Source organism: Megalobrama amblycephala, linkage group LG16 (genome assembly GCF_018812025.1).
Source record: "Megalobrama amblycephala isolate DHTTF-2021 linkage group LG16, ASM1881202v1, whole genome shotgun sequence".
In the NCBI taxonomy this organism is placed as follows: Eukaryota; Metazoa; Chordata; class Actinopteri; order Cypriniformes; family Xenocyprididae; genus Megalobrama; species Megalobrama amblycephala.
This window is the reverse complement of record NC_063059.1, coordinates 12,031,098-12,058,089: the sequence shown is the minus strand read 5'-3', so window position 1 is coordinate 12,058,089 and position 26,992 is coordinate 12,031,098. Positions and strand designations below refer to the sequence as shown.

General features: G+C 36.6%; 1 protein-coding gene across 1 annotated transcript; it reads left to right on the top strand.

Annotated features, from left to right (window-relative positions):
- LOC125248556 (ferroxidase HEPHL1-like) lies at positions 1 to 26,992 on the top strand. Its single transcript, XM_048160503.1, has 20 exons — positions 1 to 470; positions 797 to 1,041; positions 1,547 to 1,759; positions 1,968 to 2,156; positions 3,724 to 3,978; positions 5,725 to 5,893; positions 7,116 to 7,255; positions 7,789 to 7,920; positions 8,264 to 8,469; positions 8,879 to 9,029; positions 9,149 to 9,361; positions 12,122 to 12,332; positions 12,613 to 12,752; positions 12,921 to 13,053; positions 13,141 to 13,243; positions 15,406 to 15,625; positions 15,710 to 15,849; positions 16,821 to 16,980; positions 21,406 to 21,501; positions 26,706 to 26,992. The coding sequence occupies exons 1-20, from the start codon at positions 289 to 291 to the stop codon at positions 26,783 to 26,785; spliced, it is 3,378 nt and encodes a 1,125-aa protein (XP_048016460.1). The 5' UTR covers positions 1 to 288; the 3' UTR covers positions 26,786 to 26,992.

Below are 26,992 nucleotides of genomic sequence, written 5' to 3'. Positions count from 1 at the left end.
GAACGCAACGTCATCGCGCTTGGGCAGTTTAAAGAGGCTCTCCGAAAGCCAGCGGAGTTTCACATGTGTTTTAATAAACCGGTTCTTTAACGGCTGTTGAATATACTATTGCAGCAGATGACGCCCAACTTTCAGTTTCGTTTTTAGTAAGGTTATTCCCTACTGACAGCGAGCTTTGTATGTGGATCTCGATCACATAGTTTCAGTGTCGGAAAAATCTCTGCGCGGTGGCATTTTAAGAGTGATTACGTGCGTCTCTTTCTGATCTGCCTCGGATATTAGTTATTAATGTGTGAATGTGTTTTCAGCTATAAGATGAAGCCTGTGCTGTGCGCTTTTGTGACGGCCTTGATCGCGCTGCAGTGTGCCGAATGTTTAAAGAGGACATATTATATAGGAATACGAGAGGAAAACTGGGATTACTCGCCCAGCAGAAGAAACCTTATCAACAACCGAAGCATTGACCAAGAGTAAGATTGACACAAACAGACACACGACACATCTATTTACTAGTAATGGTGAAAAAGGACATTGTTAACATTTTAGCCAACATGACGTTTTCTACATTTTAATAATGTAGGCTACTAAAAATCAACACGTAGTCTACTATATGTGAATAAAACCGCTTGTAAGTGCATGGTGTTGTATACTGTTTCCGATAACATGGATCATGAACTGTACACAGTAGGCCTAATGATGATAATCATAATAATCATAATAATAATAATAGTTAACCTAAATGTAAATATTTTCATTTAAACTAAACGACTCATTTCGATTTCACCTCTCTTTACAGACACGCATCTGTTTTTCTGTCAAATGGCGCTACCCGAATAGGGAGTGTTTACAAAAAGGCTCTGTACAGACAGTACACAGATGACTCTTATTCCAAAGAAATACCTAAACCTGAGTGGCTTGGCTTCCTTGGACCTGTTTTACGGGCTGAGGTCGGTGATGTCATGGTGGTACACATGAAGAACTTTGCAAGCAGGAATTATTCGCTTCACCCACATGGAGTGTTCTATAAGAAGGATTCAGAAGGTTGGCACTTACAGTTCATTATCTCTCTCTATCAGTTTCCTTATTTAGTCTTTCTTCATCCATTTCCTTCTGCTTTTCTCATTTACTAATTTTTTTTTACTCAAATAAATTATGGTTCCCTAAACGTTCAGAGAATGTTCTGAATGTTCCCTGAAGGTCTGCCAAATAACGTCCCCCAACTCTTAAAAGAACTCCACATCGTGACCATCTCTGAACTGTACTGGGAACGTTATTAGGCAACGTCCTTAACACCAGTGGGGACATTCTGAGAATGTTCTAAGAATGTAAAATTTCTAACCCTAACCCTTAGCTTGGGTGGACTAGGGAGAAATGTTGTTGATGATTTAACATTTTATATTAAAAGACCAAGAAAAATCTTGTTTTCCCTTAAATGTCCCCTATAAAGTTGCAATTTGTCAAATCACTGTTTCACTCCTTGAATAGGCCTAAATCAGACTGGATAATCTCATTGGAATTTACTTGAATTCATTGCTCTGTATTTTAGGAGCGTTGTATCCTGATGGTACCTCTGGTCATGATAAGAGTGATGATGCGGTGGCTCCAGGTCAAAAATGGACGTACACCTGGGAGGTCAAACCAGAGTACGGCCCTACTGAAGACGATGCCAGCTGTCTCACCTGGATTTACCATTCACATGTAGATGCACCAAGAGACATTGCATCAGGGCTTATAGGAGCTCTGCTTACCTGCAAGAAAGGTAAGGTACACACACAACCACTGATAAACTGTTCATGCATGGAATCAATTTCCCATCTTTAACATACCCACAAAAGATTGTACAGTCTACAGTACCTATCTTAGCATCAAACACTTCTCCCTCCCAATTCAATTCTCACTACTTTTTCCATTTTTACTCTTTATTTCTCAGTCTTTTCCTTATATTTTGTCTATTCTTTCTATCTTAGGTACTCTGAACTCTAGCGATAAGCGCTCTGATGTGGATGAAGATTTCATTTTGATGTTCAGTGTGGTGGATGAGAACTTAAGCTGGTACTTGCAGAAGAATGTTGAAAAATTTTGCTCTGAACCAGGTGCAACAAAAACACTTATGGAAAACGCAGATGAGGATTTCAGAGAGTCCAACCTTATGCACTGTAAGTCTCAGTATTTCTCAAGGTTGAACTTAAAAGGGGGGGTATCACACACAGTTTCTGCCAATCTCATGTTAATCTTGAGTACCTATAGAGTAGTATTGCATCCTTCATATCATAAAAGTCTTTATTTTTATCATATTTATAAAAGATACATACGCTGTACCAAGTCTTTCCGAAAAAAGCTGAGCTCCTGGAGGCGTGCCTGTTGTGGGCAGAGCTAAAGAGTCACGAGCGTGCGCAGCTTTTGCGTAGAAATCATCTGAAAGGTGTGACGTCATCATAAATAAAAAGGGAACAAAAACGTTTATGTTGTTTACATTATATGCACTTGCGTGCCGATTGTCAACAAAACACAGACATCTGATGCAGCTTTACTCACCGCCTGAGTTCTGCAAATCCAGCTCCGAACTGGGACTTGTTTACAAAGCATTCATCACTGAAATTCCGGGAACAAACAAACATACATGCACAACTCCATTGCTGCCCCGGAAAAACAAACTTCATCCACTGTTCCCTTAATGCTGGGTTCTTTGGGAAGCTGAAAAATGTCATCTTTCCCTCACAACCAAAATCACACTCCTTTGGTGACAGGAGCTGCGTCTCATTTCGGAGGCCCCATTTGAAGGCTGAATAAAGGATCAAGGATGTCTTATTTAAGAAAAGTAAAAAAATTGACTGATATTCATTGTGAGGTGTAAAATACTGTAATTTCTTTCTTACATTGCAATCTAACAGTTATTTTTCTTAAATGAGACTGCCTCAATGCAGCCTTCAAAGGGTACAGCCCCTGAATTGGGACACAATCGGCTTCTGTATCCAGAATGAAGCACGTTGATGGGTGTGCATGTGCTCTTGCTCTGGGTGATGTGTGTGTGCACGCTTATCAAAAAAAAAAAAAAAAATGCAGGCGAGACATGTCCACAACTGTAATACTCCATCATACGTCCAACTCGTGTTTTGAAACTTTGGCCATGTTTAGCATGAGAATCCAACACTTTAACAGTGTAAATAAATCAGAATGCATGAAATAGCATTAGACAGCCCCCCCCCCCCATGACTTAATCCATATTTGCTGTTTTTTTTTCCTCCTTGTATTCTATTGAGGAATGTTCTTTTTATAAATTTTTAAGTTTAAATTTAAATTAGCTTAAATTATTTTTTGTGTGTGTGTGTGGTAGACTAAATTTACATCTTTAGTATTGAAATTGTTACAGCTTCCCTTGTATGTAACCTAGGGTATTAGATTTTATTGAAGTACAGTGATTTTTGCTAATGACACATAACTGACATTTTCATGGAAAGTACCTTCTTGTATTTGTTCCACTTTGGAACTATTCAAGTTTAGTTATCCTTTTCATATCTAATGTTTGCTGCACTCTAAAATGCCTTTGCAGTTGTTTGTGATTGCAATTTATATGGATCAAATTTTATTATCTTAGTGAATAATGGCAGAATAATTATTTATTTTGTATCTAATTAATTAATTAATTGTTTCTAACTCATGTCATCTCATACCCTTTTTTCCTTAATGTCACTTATTCAACTTGTTCTTGTCTTTTCCCATTAGCAATCAATGGGTATGTTTATGGTAATTTGCCTTCACCGAAAGTGTGTGTTGGGCGTCCTGTGTCTTGGCATCTCTTTGGCATTGGCAACGAAGTGGACATTCATTCCGCCTATTTCCACGGGCACACCCTCATGGATCGCAAGCACCGCACAGATGTTCTTAGTCTGTTTCCTGCGACTTTTGTCACCGCAACAATGATCCCGAGAACAAAAGGAAAATGGTTGTTAAGTTGCCAAGTCAACGATCATATACAAGGTACAGTAGTATCTGTTCTATTGTCTTTCTGTCATCTTTGTGTGAAGCCCTTATGTGCTCCTGTTTTTTTGGAAGCATTTGTTTCTAATCAGTGTATGATCATTTTCAGTTTTGCTTTAATGATTAAGAGTGGTGTAGTGTTCATTTTTGCTGCCCCTTTTTTACAGGCACTTGTTTTATCTTTCTTGAAATGATGATGACACATTGTTTTAGTTATTTGAAGATAGTCATCATTGTCTGTCATTTAGAAAGAGATGCTGTGTTTATAATTTTAATTTCTACACTGTAAATGAAAATGTATCGTGTCATTACACAAATCCAAGAATGTAACTTATACAGTAATTATATATTTCATTAGTTTTCTTCATCATGATTAAAGTTTGATTAACTTATCTCTGCAAGTTGGGTTTTTCTCCCCTAAAAGTGTAAACATCGACCCTCCCAGGCCCCATCTAAACTTTGAGAATGTCTGCTCAGATCTGTCAATCTCTTTCCAATTCAACCAATAGTGAGAATTTGGGGCGTGGCTACTGTAGCAGATGGAGCCAGAGGGTGTTTAGCTGGTGTGGGACAATGGCTGATGTGTTACATGGGAAAAGACATTCAGCTTCGTTTACAGGAGTGCAAGCCAAATTTCGCTGCATTTAGACATTCAAAGATTAAACAAGTCATTAACATGTCAAAGTGAACGGGGCGTTGTGATGCAACACGCTACAATGGATGCTTCAATACAACATGATTATGCACCCATTTAGAAAGAAAATACCAGTTTGTAATGTTTACTTTGACGTATCCAATGTAGACCGCCTTAAAGGATTAGTTCACTTGAAAATTACCCCAAGCTTTACTCATCCTCATGCCATTCTAGGTGTATATGACTTTCTTCTTTCTGATGAACACAATCGGAGTTATATTTAGAAATATCCTGACGCATCCAAGCTTTATAAATACAGTGAACGGGACCAATGAGTATGAAACTAAAAAAAAGTGCATGCATCCATTGTAAATGTACTCCACGCAGCTCCGGGGGTTAATAAAGGCCTTCTGAAGCAAAGTGATGCATTTGTGTAAGAAAAATATCCATATTTAACAAGTTATAAAGTAATATATCTAGCTTTTGCCAGATTATGTTTATAATGGGTGGATGTACTTTTTTTTTTTAGCTTCATACTCGTTCCCATTTACTGCCATTATAAAACTTGGATGTGTCAGGATATTCATTAATATAACCCCGATTGTGTTCATCAGAAAGAAGAAAGTCATATACACCTAGAATGGCTTGAGGGTGAGTAAAGCTTGGGGTAATTTTCATTTTAAAGTGAATTAATCCTTTAAGTACTTGCGCCCGGTGCAGTTACGTTGGATGAGTTTATTATAAGCAAGACGCTCATGTTCGCACTAGACAGAAGAGTGTTAGCCTACTCAATTACTCATGACACATAGCAACACAGCTAAAAGTATTCCTAATATTTTGGACCTTTTATTGAAAGTTTAGTGCCTATGTTTATCTGTTGAGACATGACTTTACAAGCAACTGTAAGAGCTGTGATTGTAATGTTTGAGTTGGAGGAGTTGCTACGTACAAAAGGGATATTTGCAAAATATGTTTTATTTTTGTGAGTCCGCTAATTGCCATTAGTGTCGCAGAAACTACACCCACCTTTTGAATATTTAAGAAAGCAAGTAAAGTTACATTTTCAAGATTTCTGAATCTCTCTCTTTTTTATGGTTTCTCCTTGTGAGCAGCAGGTATGCAGGGTTTCTATGAGGTCTCGACCTGTGGGTCTGCAACCTCTCCAACAGAAGCCCCTGGTACTGAGAGACATTTCTACATTGCTGCTGAAGAGATGGAATGGGACTACGCCCCTTCAGGAATGAACTACATGAACAATGCAAACCTTACTAAACCAGACAGGTAGAAACACAGATTTGGAGACAATTAATGCATGATTGAGTAACTCAAAACCCACTACAAGGGCTTGGTACTACTAGGTACTAACAGAATAATTTGATTGGATAATGGATCTGACCATCATTTGTTTTCCTGAGGGATTCTTAAGGGGTCTGAGGGACTCACGCTTTGCTTGTAAATGTCAGGGAATAAATTCTGATTGGATATACTTTTGCCACTATTAATTTGAACACAGACACTGGGTCTCATTCACTAATAATTGTGTACGCTATTGTATTTGTACGCATATTTGAACTTCTCACAAAAAACTTTCCGCCTAATTCATGATTTGTTCTTAACTTCGTTCTAATGTTGATGAATTCAAAGTATTCTAAATGAGCAACTGCATTCCCAAGATAAATAATTTACCTAAAGCCAGCTGTATCTTTATGCATAGGTACCTCGCATCTTGAGCTATAGTGCACCTTTTCTTACTCTTTTACTGATAGGCCTATATCTATGTTTAAAATTTCATCTTAACATGTTTAGGCCTATAAGAGTATGTAAATTTTGCATACAAGTGGTTTCAGTTGTTCCTACGTTTTTTAGTAATTTAGAATACATTTTAGAAAAATGAATTAGTTATTGATGAATCATGATTTGTTTGGGAAAATGTTCATATGAAGATTTCACACACAAAATCGTGCATACACATGCTTAGTGAATGAGACACAATGTCTGCAAACAGAGAGATTTAGGAGAAGAAAAGCATTATGAGTATAAAATTAATTAAAGATAGATGAAAAATAAAATGAGAAAACAACATGTTTTTGTCTATTTATTCATTTAGTTAGTTAGCTAGTTAGAGATCTGTTACATAGGCTGTTAGAGTTCACCACCAATATAAAGTGATGCAATCTGGACCCATTCTAACAGATCAATTTGGTGTTATCTGTGCTACAGTACACTGTATTTTAAAGTTAAGATAAAATAAAAGTCCAAACTCTGTTTATTCACTAAACCTTAATATATCTAAATTCACCTTGTTTTTGAAGCCTTTGAAGCTACTCAAAGATACAAACTTGTTTAAAAAATGTCATTAATGTAATTATCTCAGATGTAATTCTTGCTAATGGTTCCTACCTGATATAAACTCTTATTTATAGTGGGTTTTTTTTTTTTTTTTCATATAATATAAGTGTTAATGTCATTAAATTAGTGTGTTAATGTCTTTCTTTTCCTGCAGTGACTCTGAACCATACTTCAGTCGTAATGGTGGTAAACTGGGTGGAACATACCTGAAGGCCAGATACATTTCATATACTGATGAAACATTTACTACCAAAACACATATTGCAGGCTCAGATGTGCACCTTGGAATTCTGGGTAAAATCCTCACTTGTGTCTTATATGTTTATGAACACTGATATGTCTTTTAAAATATTTTAAAGTATGCATGAAACAGAAGTTACTTATTGCATAGTGATGTATTTGCGAGTGAGATGGCTTATCAAAATAAAAAATGTAGGACAGGACTTTAACTAATAAATTGCTTGTTAACTGGATTGTGAAAAATGAGCGTTGCTTAGGCATCTCAATGTAAATCACTTTCCTGCAATGTGGCATAGGAATAGCAAGTTTTGATTACAGAAATTAAAAAAATAAATAAATAAAATAAATAAAAATTAAAAAGTGCACAAATTAATCGTTAACAATAAGACCAGTAACTTAAATAAAAAAAAATTAATACAAATTTACATTTTGACCTTAAAGTTTATGGATAAGAGGTATAATATGCCCTAAAGCTGATGTACGAGTGCTCTTCAGCTTCATGAAGCACAGTTATATTAATATAGTTTAAACATTCTGTCTTAAAGATGGTAAGTGATCAGTTATCTCTTTACCGACTCCCACTTTAGGTCCTGTCATCAGAGCAGAGACTGGTGATGTTATCATTGTGACATTCCTTAATAACGCTACATGTGACTATAGCATTCAGCCACATGGTTTGCATTATGAAAAGGCCTACGAAGGAGCAATGTATCAGGATGGTAAGTCATAAACAGCTACAGGTGTACACACAGATATGCATGTAGACCTTCATGCTAGCGATTCTCCACTGGGGCGCTGAGAGCAAAAAAAGGGGGCATCATCCAAAAAAAAGGCCTTTAGTGAAATTAAGCCTTTGATAAAATTAAATCAGTAGCTAAATCAGTAGTTCTTATCATTGCTTTAGCCCTTTGATGAGAGTTTCATTTTTGAAACTGAACAAATAACAATATAATAATACACACATTGGATAACATTTGGCTAAAATTTTTGAAAATACATAGAATAAATCATGAAGGAACAGTATTTATGATTTGAGATTCTTTTTACTTGTATCCTCCACAGGTGCTCAGAAAGATGGAGCTTCTGTGGCCCCTGGTAAAAAATTCACCTACCACTGGAGAGTAATTGAAGGTCCATCCAGCGATGATCCTCCTTGTCTTTCATACTTGTACTACTCCGCTGTTGATCCAGTCCGTGACACTAACTCTGGTTTATTTGGACCCATACAAGTGTGCAAGAAAGGTGTTCTTGATGGAAGTGGGCATCAGGTAACAAATTCACAACTGCAGGCCTAAACGGATAATATGGTACTTTCCACAAATAAGGCACAAAATAGGCCTTAATGCTCTTGATTTTTTTTTTTTTTTCGTTCCTTTCTTCAGAAAATGGTCAGTGAATAGGGTTGCTTTACTGTTAACCTCAAGACATCAAGATTTGTTTTATACAATCTGTTTGATTTTTTTTTACTTATTTGGGCTTATCAAGTTTTAGAGAATGAGTTTCAATAATTTTATTTAATAGGTCTCACAGCAAAAATAAGATCTGTGCCTCTAATACTTATTCGTGGAACGTGCCATAGATGCAATGTGTCTGTTGCTTTTCAGACTATGCAGGTGAATATAATAACCTATATATTTTGTTTGTGTGTGTTTGTGTGTTATGGGTGTGTCTTTTAAGCATGCTGACAAAATTCAGCACGAGTTTTTTCTGCTATTCTCTGTGATGGATGAGAACGAAAGCTGGTATCTGCAAAAAAACATTGAAAAGTTTGGCAGCGGTGATTCAGATCCAGATAATGAAGAGTTTCAAGAGAGCAATAAGATGCATGGTATGCATATATGTGTTTGTGTGAGTTTATTCACACAATCATGTACATTTACTTCCTCACTTTGTGAATGTACAAGTTTATTTCTTGGCAGTATTATAATAAATGCTGTTTCTTCTCAGCTGTGAATGGCTACATGTATGGAAACCTGCGTAGTCTGGAGTTGTGTAATGGGGAACATGCTGTGTGGCACACACTTGGCTTGGGCACAGAGGTGGACGTCCATGGTGTCTATTTCCAGGGTAACACGTTTCAGCGCAATGGGATGAACCGTGACACTCTCAGCATCTTCCCGCATACCACAGTGACTGTTAACATGACACCCGACAATAATGGTAAGACACAGCGCTTTTTGTGTCAGGCATGTGTTGGCGATGGCAGACGTGATTGCCTTTGATACATCACTTGTAATGCTAATAATGATTTCGGTGTTGTGCCAAATCAATACCCAGCTAACAATTGTTGTCTCCGAGAATGATCTGAAAAAGGTAGTTTGCTCAGGGCATTTACAGAACAGACACTGCAATGTTTTTTGTTTTGTTTTTTAAGTTAGCAACATTTTAGTTTAACTTTTAGTTCACTGATGATCTCAAACAAGAGCATACAACAAAATTAACAATAACACAAAATGTAAAGGCTTTTCAAAATGTCACAGGAATGCAAGTATTTGCAACAAGAAAGACATGAAAAAATTATAGATAAGTACAATGGTGAATACAATAAAGGTACATTACTGGAGAAAAAAGTGGAAATAAATAAAATCTATACATATTTACTTGGTATTTTGATGGTAATTAGTAGTTATGTTGCCAAATAGTAGATCATGAAATTACCAAAAATTTCATGATAAAATGTCTTGTCTGGTCCTAGAGGTCTGTGTAGATCTTTGCTGACCAAAAAGGGCTGTTTTGTGGTATATTCTGGGCTGGGTAAAAATACAACATCTGACCTGGATACAGATTGAATCAAGCTGACTGTTATCCTGGGGATAAGAGAGATACAGAAAGAGACTAATATCTGCATAGACACTGTTCATCTTTCTATGTAACAAAATACATCATGTTATGTGAAGTGGTTCCAGTTGACCTTACTGATGAAACTTATCTGCTTAAGGGATGTGAGCCTATGTGTAGCCTATGCGTTGTTAAAGCTGGGACACAACAAGCCGACAAAGAACTAGACAGTGTTGTTGCCCCGCATCGGCTGCGTCTGGACCAAAAAGCTGTGCTTGAGCACACAGCACGGACTACAGCCGACTGCAAACTAGCACGTGCGTTTCGCATCTGCGTGTAAGTGTAGCAGTTTTACTCTGGTTGTGTTTGTTGTTTTAGTCAGTGAAGGCTATGCTGATGGAAGAGGTTTCAGAATGTTTTATTTCTGCAGAAATACACAGAGCACAATCAATTTTTTGGGATCTCTCCCCTTCACTCAGCACTCTCGTTAGAAGAGCGAGAGAGAGCACACCCAGCAAATGTGCTTCTAAAGATGGCACTGTTATCACGTCGCACAAGGTATAATGTGCGTCGCCAATATGTGCCCCATATAAAAAAAATAAAAAAAACATTCTGCATGCATGGTTCCCACTAGAATTAATTATATACACTCAGAACACAAATGTAAAAGCACAAAAAATTCGTTTTGATAATGTCCACAAACAAAATTCATCACATTTTATAATATTTGAACCAGTTACATAAGGAATTAACTGTCTATATCAGCAGGTTTCAGTCTATATTCGTCATTCAAAAGGAGAAACCGAAACAAGGAAATATGACATATACGCAGATATACAAAACATAAACAAATCAGTGCTTGTTTACCATTTTGAATATCAGTTATGTTGATAACTTTTTTTCATTCACTTTCGCTTTAATTTTTTTGCACTGACTCTTTTGTTAAACTGAACATCCAATCATGAGTTCCCACTCTTACTGACGCTGATTCAACATGCTGAATTGGACAAACTGATGCAGACGTCTGGAGCACACCGCAAAAACTACCCTGACAGATGCATGGCCTTGAGAGTTGTCTGTCAGTTGTCCTTGCATCTTTATGTGATGTCGTGTGACATAAGTTTATGCAAGTCTACCAAGATCTAATCAAAATGTAGGAAACCTTTCTTCACTATTGCAGTCAGAGAGGGGCCCCAAGCATGTCTTAACCCATTTTGCATTTGACTTGCTGCGATAGTTATTGCTTGGAAGAAGCAATGCAGAGAACAGAGAGCATGTGGTAGAAGGGAAAGAATCTTCTCCACTCATGTTCATCCAAACATGTCATTTGCCAAGCCACATTATTTTTAATTTGCTGCAGCTGATTATCATCGGCTCTGTGTTTGTGACACTATTTTAATTTGTGTTACTCTTGGTAGATTGCGTTGATCATTGTGGAAATGAGCTGCTGCATCTTTGTTCTTTAATTTACACATTGTCAATAGATCATCAGCAGAACTTGTGACTTCCATTAGCGTGTTTATGGTCTCATGCTAATTTGCCCTGTTTAGTAAATCTGTCCCTAAACTTTGGATTGTATTTTAGATTATATTATTTGGATTATAAATTACAGTACAATCTAAAATATTAGTGCTAATGATTATATATTGTTTGATTCTAAAATTATTTAATGAGAAGTAGGTATGTGTATGTGAATCGTATAATGATGATGATTAACTGTATAAGGCAGGGGTGTCTAATCCTGCTCCTGGAGGGCAACTGTCCTGGAGAGTTTAGTTCCAACCCCAATTAAACACACCTTATCCAGCACATCAGAAAAATTATTACCCACTTTGAAGAACTGTTTAATCATGTCTTACGATTTATTTGACCAGCTATATAATGCAAAAAACTTTAGATCAGGCATTATAAACCACTAACCCTTGGGGTCCAAGGGGGTGTAGGATTTGGCACAACAACGGTTTTAACAAAATTAAGGAAGATTATTCCAGTTCTCTCTTTTGACACAGAGTTGCTAGGTCTTGTAATGTCTGCTTGCTGTTTTTTTTTTTTTTTTTTTTTTTTTTTATAATTAAAAATATAATCAAAATACATAATTTTTGATGGTAAACATTTGCTCATCAGTATGTACTTTTACTCCAGGTGAGTTTGAGCTGAGCTGTCTTACAGCTGATCACTACAAGGCAGGTATGCGTCAACATTACACAGTCAAGTCCTGTTCGGCAAAGACTCCAGCACCAGATCGCTTAACCTCCACAGTGCGCTACTATATAGCAGCAGAGGAAGTTGTGTGGAATTATGCGCCAAACCGAACATGGGAACTAGAGAAACATAGGGCTACACTGGAGGAAAGGTATACCCACAAACATATATGCATATTTGTTCTTACACACAAATTGAGCTCTAAAATGAAACATTAGGGTTAAGGTTAGGGTCAGCTCTTCAAGTGAGGCTTGACTGAGAAGAGTCAAGACTCGTGCTTGAAACCCTCTATTTCACACAAAGAAATCTACACAGTTTTACCTATTTACTGTTATTTAAAGATTATTAAAATACATAAACTCAATTTAGACACATTCATGCACACATTATATTTTCTATCTCTCTGTCTTTTTCTTTCCTGCTTTACTCAGCCCTGGAAGTATTTACCTAGAGAAATCAAAAGATCAGATTGGTGCTGAATATAAGAAGGTGGTGTTTCGTGAATACACAGATGGAACATTTACTAAAGAGAAGCCCAGGTGTCCAGAGGAGGAGCACTTGGGGATAATGGGTATGACACATTTGACTTTTTTGAAATCTGTTTTTCAAAAGTATTATAAAGCATCAGTAATGCATTTATAGATCAGTGTTAAATAAAGAATTACCATTGATATAGCAGGTCTCTTTGTTTTAGCTCTTTACCTTTATGGCTCTGTAGTGACTCTTGTTGTATTCGCAGGACCCATCCTCAGAGCTGAGGTTGGTGAGAGGATTCAGGTCGTGTTTAAAAACAATGCCAGCAGGCCATATTCTGTTCATGCCCATGGAGTGAAGACCAGTGAACCCCATCAGAATGGTGTTCTACCAGGTTTGTTAATTATATAAAAAAATGTCTATTTTTCTTATTATGTGTGCAGGAGTGAATAGTATATTTTTACGATGTGCATTACATGTGTTAGGTTGAGCTATTACAACTGGATCATTCCAGAACGATCAGGTCCAGGTCCCAAGGATCCAGACTGTATAACATTTGCCTACTACTCCTCTGTCAGCTTTGTTGAGGTATAAAACACTGTCGTGGAAATTCTCAATACATATCTGACTTCACCACTGACAATTTAAACAACTCCTAGTTGTTAATACAATACTACAGTATCTCGAGGTAATTCCCTGAATTCCTGAATACTTACAATACAATCCAATACTTCCCTGAAGTATGGTGACGGCGTCCCGTCAAGAAGCTACTATCACTACCTCAATCACACTTGGCTGTTACATTTGTTGTCTTTTGAGCGTAGAATCTTTAGTACTTCTATTCCTCACTACCTCAATCACACTTGGCTGTTACTTTTGTTGTCTTTTGAGCGTAGGATCTTCTATTTAGCTCTCACTACCTCAATCACACTTGGCTGTTACTTTTGTTGTCTTTTGAGCGTAGATCTTCTATTTAGTCCAGCATAACCTGACACGACTTCCAGTTGACTTTGTAGAAATGAAGTTTTATTTACGGCCGGGAGATCACTGGTCACAACAACCAAGTGAGTCTCAATGAATAGAAAGATACATGCACATTTAAGTCTACAGTTGAGTAAAAATCAATGTCTTCTCCTGTGATTTGTTCTGGTGATTGGTTTGTAATGTCTAAGCTAATCTTGACTGTCTTTACCTGAGCATCCTTAGTCTATTTTCTGTAATTTCATGTTGACATAAAATATTTCCATAAACAATATAATCTGTACATATACATTGCAAGAACATTGCAGGTGTTTTAAATTCACTAAGTATGAAAAATTGGTAACATTTTACAGTAAGGTCTCATTTGTTAACATTAGTTAATGCATTAGCTAACATGAAATATCAATTAACAATATATTTTTACAGCTTTTATTAAAGGTGCAATATGTAAGATTTCTGTCCGCTAGAGGTCGCTAGAAGCCTATTCAAAACAAAGGCGTAGCTTGATGACGGCAAGTTTGAGCACGGAATCTTGGGACATGTGGTCTTTACTTCACAGCCGGTGCAAAAGAATACGGATAGGACTCGGGAAGAAATCATGTTCACGGAGGCGATTATTAACGTTATTGTGGTATGAAGCAGAGCAGGACCGAGTGTTGTGGGAGCTGAACGAGGCCGCTGTATTACTGTTACTAAAAATAATGCTGCATCCGATAATGCTATGTTAGCTACTTGACAAAATAGTGTTTTTCTCTGAGGCATGGTAAAGCATGGTATTTGCAGAAAATAAAAAAAAAATAGATTTAAACAATAAGACTAAACGTGTTGAGCTATATAACAACAATTCGTTTTCTGTCTATAAATATATCAAAATAGTTGTTCCCTTGCCTACTAAAACATGTAAATATTAAAGCGTCTTTGGTGTTTCCATGGTTTCTACAAAATAAAACCGGAAACTAAGGGTAACGCGGGTATGACACAATTGACAGGCAATTCCTCACATGATTTACAAATAGTTGCAAACATTTTTGGATATTTTACTGCAAAAATCATACACATTGCATCTTTAACCTTTGTTAATGTTCGATAATAAAAAGGTCTGTTTATTTTAGGTCACAGTGCACTAACTAATGTTAACAAATAGAACTTTTGATCTTAAAATGTGTTAATGTTGAGATTAAGATTAACTAAAACTAATAAATGCTGAAGAAGAATTGTTCATTGGTCATGTTAACTAATATAGTAAACTAAGGTTCAAGGTTGTTTTATTTATATAGCACATTTAAAAACAGCAAGCATGGCTGACCAATAAAGCGAAGAAAAAAAAAAGTACAAAGTGAAACATACATTCACACAATATACTCATACTGAATTAAAAGATAAAGAAAAAAAGTACGTTTTAAGAGAAGATTTAAAAATAGTTAGAAACTGTGCTGATCTGATACAGAGCCTGGGGCCAGTGATAGCAAAGGCTCTATCACCTCTATGCTTTAATCGCGATCTGGGGAGACACAGAACTCTCTTATCACCAGATCTCAGATTTCGTGTGGGATTGTAGCGATGGAGTAGCTCTGAAAGATGTTCAGATAGACTAATGTTAACAAATTAAACCTTATTGTAAAGTTTTAATGGAAAAAAAAAAAAAGTCTATTTTGAATATCAGATCTTACTTGGAAATTTATGTTATGAAAGCAATAAGTAAACATGATAATGTGAGGTTTTGCAGTATGATTGAAGATTCACCAATGTATTATGTGAATGTCTTTCAGGACTTGATGAGCGGTTTGGTGGGTCCACTGATAGTGTGCCGTAAAGACACTCTGACCACTGATAGACGTAGAAAAGACACTGATAAAGAGTTTGCCCTCCTTTTCATGGTGTTTGATGAAAATGAGTCCCACTACCTGGATGAAAACATAAAAACTTATCTCAAGGCAGACGAATTTGACAAATATAATCCAGACTTTATGGAGAGCAACAAAATGCATGGTAAGTGTGTGTGTATTACAAGAGAGAAATACATGTTATGTTCAGATTTTTTTAAGAACTTAAAACTCTTTTTGTCTTCCACAGGTATTAATGGGAAGTTGTATGCTAACCTCCATGGGTTGAAAATGACAGAGAAAGACAAGACCCAGTGGTATTTGTTAGGACTGGGGAACGAAGTGGACATGCACACTGTGCATTTCCATGGTCAAAGCTTCATTTATAAAGTATATACATAAGCACATTTTCTAGTAGAGCTAGAAAATTATTTATGTAGTGGCAGTGGGGTGGCATGAGGGGTGTCTATAAAGGGTGTCGACACCAAAGCAAGCATCTATTTCTTTTGAATTTATGGCCTAACATAAACATTCATTGCCATAAATATGCGAAAGCTGCATTTCTCAGAGGGACCTTAAATCAATCATTTTATTCTTTAAAAATAATTATATAAAAATAAGCAATATTTCAATATCCAGGGCACTGCGACAGTAGCAGCTTTCACACATTAAATCTGGTAAATTTGCAATAAATTTGCATTTTCATCCTATTTCCTTTTTTTTCAGGAAATTTACCACATATGCTTTTCACACATTTAACAGTGTTCTGTCTTTTTACCATTAAGATTACCATTCACACGTCAGAACCTAAATACCGGTAAACTCAATGATGTCAAACACATAGTCTAAAACCTGCACCATTTTCATCCACCCAGATTTGAACGTAAAATGTAAGATGAACTTTATATGAATAATACATCCATTGAAATAATATATATGTTATTAATAAACATTATGTATAAAATTAAAGGAAATAATAGATTAAAATTAGATTCTTACCTGACAATGTTATTATAGTTGCCATTCAGGGACGTTTCAATGATCAGGTAATCAAAGCAGAGAGGGCACTCAGATAATTCACCCACCACATTAATTCATTACATTAAAGCACAGCTGCTGAAAGCAGACTAAGAAACACTGTTTACATTTAAGTTTTATGCATTGGGATACTAAATGTTCTCCTTTTGTCAGTGCCACTGACAGAACAGAGGCAGATATGGTGGCAATGCTTTTTCTTAGCATTTCCAACCCCCTCCCACCCATGCCACCCCAGTAGATCCACTCCTGAATCCTGCAATAATTTCTAAATCCCACTTAGGTGTTAAAATGTCTCTCAAACACTCTCACTTTCTCTCCTTCAGACGGATCATTCTCATCGTGCAGATGTATACGACCTATTCCCAGGAACATTTCAGACCATAGAACTAATTGCAGGAAGTCCTGGACAGTGGCTGCTACACTGTCATGTGACTGACCACATCTATGCTGGGATGGAGGCGCTTTTCACTATTAACTCTAAAGGTTAGTACTGAAAGTTTACAAAAAGGCCTACAGAGCTCCTAGCCAAGGAAGAGCATTTATGGTTGTCTTAAGAATGCTTTAACACTAGAGCATTTGATGTAGACCTGAGTCTGTTTGTCCATAGAGTTCAAGTCAGTAGGTTGGTGTCAAATCATTCTTCCGAACTCAGGCATGCATCAGTGCAGGGGTGTACAATCCTTGTCCTGGAGGGTTAATATCAGGCAAACTTTTGCTCCAACACCTACCTTGAAGTTTCTAGTAATTGTAAAGACCATGACTATGGTTGTGGCTAGAAGGGATAGACACAAAAAAATAAATAGCCGCTGCCGTATTTTTCTTACCCCATTGGCAGAAAAAAAATGCACTTAAAATGTTATTATTATTATTATTATTATTATTATTATTATTATTATTTAGGCTTTTTTTTTTGCCTGTGGGATATCATGAAAATAAATATTAGTTCAAATACGTACTGTTCTGACAGTTTTCACATCTGATATTATAACAGTAATAAGAATTAAACTTGTATTCACTTGCAAGTATGCAGAAGTCTTTTTGTTGGGTGCTGTTGCCAAAGTGAATCATAATATCGGAGCTCCATTGATCATGGCTTTTCATAGTCATGGTGCCCACGCTTAGAGTCAACCTACTCAGAGTTGATTGAACTAATTCAATTCAGATGTTCTGAAACCCAGAGTTTCCTATCTCAGATTAACTCGACTCAGAGTTCAAGTTTTAACTCAGAGTTGGTTGAACCTCCTTTTTAAAACAGGCCCCAGTCCTGCCATGTTCAGCCCTGCCCACTCCTGCTTTGTTCAGCCTTGTGCCTTGTCGGCCTGTTTTCCTCTATGGAGTGGTTTTTGTTTGTTTAAAACTTAAAATACTATATAAAGCATTTGTGCTTTTGCTGTAAGCAAGCCAATTCCTTCTGAGATTTTTTCCTTCCATTGATGGCCTTTGTGAACTGCAAATATTCTGGAAATTGTTTCCCTTGTGAGTCTACTGGCATCTCCTTCAACATGTCTTTGTTGCTAACTTTCTGACAATTGTCTCCCTTTCAGTGTCCATTAATTTGTCTGGCCACAGACCTGGGTCAGCGGTTAGGTAATCGGTGTTCTCATCTCAAACTCTCTACTTTGCCTCATTTCTTCTTCGATAATCTATTGGGAAGCACCCTATAATGAATGTCCCCCTTTGTGCCAAGTGCGTGTCCCCTTAAGACGTTTGTGGATTATTCAGAAATGCGGCACTTCACAGTTCTGACCATAGACTGTCAAAAAGATGGATGTGCCGCCAGTGTGCCAATATGGCACTAACATCTTGAGTCTGTGCCCGAGCTGTCAATCATGATGTCAAAACCCGTGTTTTTATAGCATCAAATAACTAAAAACAAACTTAAAATTTGAACGAACACAAATGAATACTTTAACTAACATCAGCATGATAAAAAACTGCTAAAAATTACAGAAACCTGGAAAGAAAAAAAAGAAATGATGTGTAATTTGACTGTTTAGTTTGTCTCACATCCATTACATTACATGAAGAGGGCGGGGTTTATGGCCTATACTGAATCCAGACACCTGAGGGCGATCGAGACACTTTGGCTTCACTTTTCAGGACTTGTGTTGCATAAGTGTTGTAATGATATCCGATTCGTGAATGTACGAATCCCCGCACATGACATGCAGGAAAAAAATAATATGCTAAATCATGCGCACAAATTTCTAATTTGTTCCCTCCATTTATAATTCGCACGCACAATTTACTAGTTTGTTCCCTCGATTTGCTAAATCATGCACACAGTATATAAATCGAGGGAACAAATCAGTAAATTGTGCGCATGATTTAGCAAATCATGGGAATGATTTAAATTGTGAACATGATGTACTTTTTTTTTCTTGCATGTCATGTGTTGGGCTCTGAAGGAATGATAGCTGAGTTGGTTCATTTCAATGAAATGGAGAAACCCATTGATGAAATCAGTCTGAATGATTCATTCATGAATAGAATTTATTTGGTTCTCGAGTTCAATTCACTGATTCAACGATCCGGTCAGTGTTTTAACTAATTTTCAAGTTTTCAAGAGTCTATAATGCCTGATGAGTTTTGAGAACATCTGACAAGAGATAAGAGACTATTCCTTCATGCAGAATCTCTCCAGATTCTTCAAATTCCCAGATCCATATTGGTGGTGCTTGTCTTCAGTTCACTCCACTCATTTTCTTTAGGGTTCAGGTCAGGGAACTGGGACGGCCATGGCAGAAGCTTCATTACGTGCTCAGTGACACATTTTTGTGTTGATTTGGATGTTTGTTTTGGATCATTGTCCTGATGGAAGATCCAACTGCGGCCCATTGTAAGATTTCTAGCAGAAGCAGTCAGGTTTTGATTTTTTTTTTTATCTGTTGGTATTTGATAGAATCAAATACCAAGATGTCCAGAACCTAGAGCAAAACAAATAGGCCCACAGCATTAAAGATCCAGCAGTATACTTAACAGTGGGCATGGGATACTTTTTATCCCTGTGTGCACCAAACCCATATGGTGGGTTTGCTGCCAAAAAGCTCTTTTTTTTTTAGTTTCATCTGACCATAGAAACTCTCCTCCTCACTGTGCATTAGGATGCTAGACACATGCCCTCTTCCAGGCAGATTTGTAACATCTTTAGTTGACTGGAACTTCTTAATTATTGCCCTGATGATGGAAATGGGAATTTATAATGTGTTAGCATTTTTCTTGCAGCCATTTTCTATTTTGTGAAGCTCAACAATCTTTTGCTGCACATCAGAACTATATTCTTTGTTCTTTCTCATTGTGATGAATGATTAAGGGAATACAGTATTTGTTCTCCTGTGGAACAGGAAATCAAGGCTGGATATGTTATGCTCCTAGTCAGCCTGGTGTGCTAAAAAAAATTTAAATATGAATGGGAATATACTTCAGAGATATTTTACACAAAATAATTTCTAGGGGTGCCAATAATTGTGGCCAACATGTATTGGAGAAAAACATTTATTTCATAATGTAAGTTTCCACCCACTTTCAATTGTTTTACTTTGATGAAAGGTTAGAATTTTGTGTTTTTTTGTTTTTTTGTTTTTTTTTATGAAAGATCAAAAGGATAAACAATGTAGATTTATTTTCATAGCCGCCTTTACTCATATTTACCAAGGGTGCCAATATTAGTGGAGGCGACTGTAGGTCAGCTTTGGCTTCACTTTTCAGGACTCACTTTGGCATGATTGGTTTTGACTTGTTGCGCATCAGGTAGATGGCAAGAGATGATGCATACAAAATCAGGATACCAACAGAGGAAAGAAAAACAAAAAAGAGGAGAGAGCTAGACGGGGATGACAGCTAATCACCCAGTTTTTGTTGATGTTGTTGTTTTTTTTTTGTGTTTTTTAAAAAAAAGGTGATTTACGTATGTTCCCTGATTTGTGCTATGATTCTGAAGCTAGCCCGTATGAAGTTGTTTTAATTAACATAAAAAAGAAATTCTATCAGCTCACCCTGATGTTTATCCATTTGAAATTGTAACACTATATTTTGAATAATGTATGTTTTTCCATGCATTCGAGCAATGGTAATAATGGAGCATTAGCTTAGAAAAAGACGGAAAATCACCTAGCGACAATAAAACTAGTCCAGTGATCTACAGTAGTCAACATTTGAAGTGGATCAAAACCTTTCATCAAAGTTGTCCTAAAACCTTCTTCTTAGGACAACTTAGTTCTTAGGACAACTTTGATGAACTTTTTTGATCCACTTCAAATGTTGACTACTATATATTCAAGCTTTCCAAAGCCTTGGAACAGCTTTCTTCGAGGAACTGATCAAAATTTAAGCTGTTATAATATAAATCTGCTTTAATTGTCCTGGGTAAGTTTATGAAATAAGTGTTGTAATGAGATACGATTCGTGAATGTACGCAGCCCTGCACATGACATGCAGGAAAAAAAAAAAAAAAAAACGGTAAATTATGCGCACAAATTTCTAATGTGTTTCTTCCATTTATAATTCGCTTGCATGATTTACTAATTTGTTCCCTCGATTTGCTAAATCATACGCACAGTTTATAAATCAAGGGAACGAATCAGTAAATCGTGTGCACAATTTACTTTCTTTTTTGCATGTCATGTGTTGTGCTCCGTATGAATAAATAGCTGGAGTTCGTTTATTTCAATGAATTGGAGAAACCCATAAATCCGGTCTAAACGATTCATTCATGAATAGAACTGATTTGGTTCTCTAGTTGAACTCACTGATTCAATGATCCTGTAACTGTTTTAACTAATTTTATTTATGGAGCTCCTGGTGTGTGAAACTTATTATTGTGTGAATAATAATAATAATAGTAGTAGTAAATTTTCTTTTTCTTGTACAAACTATTGCTTGACCTATAAACTATCCCTTCTGTGTCAGAAACAAACACTTTGTCAGGGATAACCATTCATGCCTTGACTGAAGAATATCTAAGACAGGGGGAGGAGGAGGTGACTGAGTTACCTAAGGCAGAAGGTGAGCTTTACAAAACAAGCTTTATTGTTGTTGTTTAAATGTATTGAATTATAATTTTATAATATAAATGGTGTCAATGTGTAACATCTTGTGTGATATGTGTGCAGAAAGGATTTCTAAGTTGCTAATGTAATGAATATGGTTTAGTTCTTTAAATTTACAGACTAAGATTTACAGATTTATTTTATTAGTATATTGAAAAATATTGCCTTGTCTAGACCCAGGGCTTTCTCATGATTTCAAATTGGAGAAAAGTGCATGGCAGGAAGATCAGGCCAAGGACAGGAGTAGTGACTGCAATGATGAAAGTAGTCAGTACAGTCAAGACAAGACAATACAACAATGGTTAGGAAAGTTGAGGAAATGAGGCAAAGTACAGAGTTTGGTGATGAGGGAGATGAGAACACAAATTACCCAACCGATGACCCAAATCTCTGGCCAGACAAATGAACAGACTTTGAAAGAGAGATAATTGTCAGCAAGTTGAAGGATTTACCAGTAGATTCACAAGATTTGCTAAGGATTTACAGAATATTTGCAGTTCACAAAGGCCGTCAATGGAAGGGAAAATCTCAGAAGGGATTGGTTTTCTTATTGGTTATGCTTTATACTGTATTCTATGCTTGCTTTTCTCAAGTGAACTGAAAAGAAGTTCCCAGAGTCTAAGCAATATAGATGGATATAAGATGTCTGAAGTATCATGGCGCAGGATGTATGTAAGCAACAAAGTCTACAGAACTTACTATTTTAAATGGAAAAACCTGCACCACTCAGTGATGACAGCAAGTGCTATCAATAAGCAGGTGGACCAACAATTAAAAACAGAAATTGAGAAAAACAGAGCTCTTCTAGAATGAATTCTAGATGTGACACTACATTTAGCATCACAAAACCTGCCTTTTTTGTGGTAAAACTGAAAACCTTGATAATGTGTATAATAGCAATTTCCTTGATCCACTCCGTAAAGCCTACTTGGATAAAATTAGGAATAAGAGGACAGGCTGACACATTATCTGAGTTCTGATATTTAAAATGAGTTCATTGATGTGTGTGAGAAGAGAGACAATCATGAAGGAAAGGGAAGATGCAATATGTTTCTCAGTTATCTGTGATCCAACTCTAGACATTTCCCACATAGAGCAGAATGTGTTACTTCTGAGGTACATCAAGCATGGTGCAGTAAACAATGACAAAAACGATTTATTCATTTTAAGGACTTCTGCAGAAAAACACGGTAAGAAATTGCAGATATGATTGAGAATATTCTGCAAGATAGCGTATATACAGTGGGTACGGAAAGTATTCAGACCCCCTTAAATGTTTCACTCTTTGTTATATTGCAGCCATTTGCTAAAATCATTTAAGTTCATTTTTTTCCCTCATTAATGTACACACAGCACCCCATATTGACAGAAAAACACAGAATTGTTGACATTTTTGCAGATTTATTAAAAATGAAAAACTGAAATATCACATGGTCCTAAGTATTCAGACCCTTTGCTCAGTATTTAGTAGAAGCACCCTTTTGATCTAATACAGCCATGAGTCTTTTTGGGAAAGATGCAACAAGTTTTTCACACCTGGATTTGGGGATCCTCTGCCATTTCCTCCTTGCAGATCCTCACCAGTTCTGTCAGGTTGGGTGGTAAACGTTGGTGGACAGCCATTTTTAGGTCTCTCCAGAGATGCTCAATTGGGTTTAAGTCAGGGCTCTGGCTGGGCCATTCAAGAACAGTCACGGAGTTGTTGTTACGCACTCCTTCGTTATTTTAGCTGTGTGCTTAGGGTCATTGTCTTGTTGGAAGGTAAACCTTCGGCCCAGTCTGAGGTCCTGAGCACTCTGGAGAAGGTTTTCATCCAGGATATCCCTGTACTTGGCCGCATTCATCTTTCCCTCAATTGCAACCAGTCGTCCTGTCCCTGCAGCTGAAAAACACCCCCACAGCATGATGCTGCCACCACCATGCTTCACTGTTGGGACTGTATTGGACAGGTGATGAGCAGTGCCTGGTTTTCTCCACACATACCGCTTAGAATTAAGGCCAAAAAGTTCTATCTTGGTCTCATCAGACCTGAGAATCTTATTTATCAGCATCTTGGAGTCATTCAGGTGTTTTTTAGCAAACTCCATGCAGGCTTTCATGTGTCTTGCATAAAAAAAAAAAAAAGTCCCGACTGGTGGAGGGCTGCAGTGATGGTTGACTTTCTACAACTTTCTCCCATCTCCCGACTGCATCTCTGGAGCTCAGATACAGTGATCTTTGGGTTCTTCTTTACCTCTCTCACCAAGGCTCTTCTCCCCCGATAGCTCAGTGTGGCCGGACGGCCAGCTCTAGGAAGGATTCTGGTCATCCCAAACGTCTTCCATTTAAGGATTATGGAGACCACTGTGCTCTTAGGAACCTTAAGTGCAGCAGAATTATTATTTTTTTTTTAACCTTGGCCAGATCTGTGCCTTGCCACAATTCTGTCTCTGAGCTCTTCAGGCAGTTCCTTTGACCTCATGATTCTCATTTGCTCTGACATGCACTGTGAGCTGTAAGGTCTTATATAGACAGGTGTGTGGCTTTCCTAATCAAATCCAATCAGTATAATCAAACACAGCTGGACTCAAATGAAGGTGTAGAACCATCTCAAGGATGATCAGAAGAAATGGACAGCACCTGAGTTAAATATATGAGTGTCACAGCAAAGGGTCTGAATACTTTAGGACCATGTGATATTTCAGTTTTTCTTTTTTAATAAATCTGCAAAAATGTCAACAATTCTGTGTTTTTCTGTCAATATTGGGTGCTGTGTGTACATTAATGAGGAAAAAAAATGAACTTAAATGATTTTAGCAAATGGAATATAACAAAGAGTGAAAAATTTACCCACTGTGTGTGTGTATATATATATATATATATATATATATATATATATATATATATATATATATATAGTGAATTGCAGGGGTCAGGGTTATGCCGACAGTGCAAATATGTCAGGCAAAATCAAAGGAGTACCGGCTCACATAAATACATAAAAAAAGAAAGAAAAGAAAAAGAAAAAACTCTGGCCACATACTTGCCTTGCGCAGACCACACACTAAACTTGTAGGCATGCATGCTGCAGAAACCAGTCCAGAGGTAGCCACATTTTTTGGAAACATAAACTGCCTTTACTGCCTTTTCATTGCTAGCCCTGTATGTTGGGCCATTTTGAGAGAGAAGATACAGTATTTGTTCCATACACTAAAAAAAATTTAGTCAGATAGACTAAATGTTCTTCATGTGGTAACATCTACAATGACTAGTTTTGTTGAAATTAAATAAATGATTTAAGATTACTGATTATAACTGAATTTAACCAACCTAAAACAATAACCTGATAATTAAATAACCTGATATTACCTTCTCCAGCTAGGTCAAATTACTTAATAATTTTGATATAATCTTTTTTGTCTTATATGAAGAAAGTCCTTTTCAGACTTGATATATATATAAACCCAAAAAATAATTCATTGCCTTTATTTAATTTAATTGAAGACATTTTTACACACAACTTAATTTAGTTTATTCCAGTTAAATCAGTTTAATTGGCTCAACAGTGCTGTTCATCAGTTCACTGATTCAATGATCCGGTCGCTGTTTTAACTAATCATAATGTATATATTGAATATGTGTGTGTGTGTGTATATATATATATATATATATATATATATATATATATATATATATATATATATATATATATATATATATATATTGAACCACTAAGAAAAGACAGTCATCAGTACTGACATTAGCATGAATCACTGACACATAAAACACAGCCAAAGCACAAGTGCCTAAAACACACTCTTAAGCACAATGATAACTGCAAAATTCAGTAACAGAAACTCTTCTGAATGTCCAACATAACTGAACATTAAACATTAACATAAATTACCATCTGAACATTAAACATTAACATCTTTCCCTTTACTGAAAAACACATAAAATAACACTTATTTCCTAAATTTACTCTCCTAATGGAGTCCCCTGCAAAGCATGATGCAGATTCATGCTGCGTTTAGCATTATAAGCCTAAGAAGATCGTAGAGCCTTTTCCACCAATGGCCTCTTCTATCAACATAGCTCACGATGCTTTTGAGAAACGCAGCCCTGGGCAGTGGTTCCCAGCATGCTTTGCAAGGGACTGCATTAGGAGAGTAAATTTAGGAATTAAGTGTTATTTTATGTTTTCTTTTTTCTTTTTTTCAGTAAAGGGAAAGATGTTGGATGCTGATGTAGTATTCAGAAATTAATTTTTTTTTAGACTGCCATGATACTGCCATTTTATTCAGCCATGAACATGAATATATGAATGTGAATATCGTCTCAGTTGTGTGCCATCCACTAATGCAAAAATACCACAGTGATCTTTCACCTGAGTTGGTTAATGAGATGAGACATCTCAGTGCTGTATGTGCAGCTACTTTCCCTTCAGAGTTGTCCCCACTTGAGCTTTTGAATCAAATCTACAAGATGCAGCTCCAGAGTATTTTCAGTAAAGTGTGCATTGCCTTGTGCATATTTTGCACTTTGCCTGTGACTGTTGCAAGTGGAGAGAAGCCTTCAGTAAGCTTAATCTAGTAAAGAACTACCTCAGATCAGCAACGTCTCAGGAAAGACTAAATGGTAAATGGCAATGCCGTCTATTGAAGATGTTTTAGCAAGACGGCTTGATTTCAAAGATCTGATTAAAGATTTTGCTGTAAGAAAAACATGGCACTTGGCAGTTGGGGAATAAAAAAATACAAGTTGATGGTTTATAAAGACATCAAAACAGTTTCAGTAGTGTGTGTGTGTGAGAGAGAGAGAAAGAGAGAGAGAATACAATGGCATTAATTACATTTACTGTATATAGTATATAATCATTTGCATAATTGCAGTTAATTTAATAAGCTGTTCAAATGTAGATTGTTATTGTCTCTTAATGAATATGCAATAATTGTTATGCTTATTGATAATGATTGTTGTTATATGTGGCAATAAGATAAGATCATTTGGGGATGGGGCATTGGGGCCCGGAGTACAAATTAGCCAGGGGCCCAGAAACCCTAACGGTGCCCCTGAATTACTGTAGTGTTTTTGTTCTTAGAAAATCATGTGATGTTTATGTACAGTGTGACAACTGTTTAAAAAAAGTTACATTTTTTTGTTGTTGTTGTTTTTCCACAGCTGTCCTTCATTTTGGAAGCCTCTACACTGTGATGTTGTGTGTCCTTGGATCGGTCATATTGAGCCTTGTAACACACTGAGAAAAAAAGATAAAAAGATAAAAGTGACCATAAACCCAACATAATATTTATTGTTGTTCACTACTTAGTTACATCATTGCCATTCTCATTGTAGCTGTTAGATAAACACATTTTTTTTGGGGGGGGGGAAACAACTCTTGAAAAAAAGGGAAAAAAAGAAAGAAAGAATTTGTCTATTCTTTCAATTTTGATTTAACATGTAAGTAA

Coding starts and splice junctions, on each gene's coding strand:
- LOC125248556 (XM_048160503.1), top strand. CDS start 289: ATGTGTGAATGTGTTTTCAGCTATAAGATGAAGCCTGTGCTGTGCGCT. Junction 2,157..3,723: donor AGAGTCCAACCTTATGCACT/GTAAGTCTCAGT, acceptor TTTTCCCATTAG/CAATCAATGGGTATGTTTAT. Junction 15,626..15,709: donor GGAGAGCAACAAAATGCATG/GTAAGTGTGTGT, acceptor TGTCTTCCACAG/GTATTAATGGGAAGTTGTAT.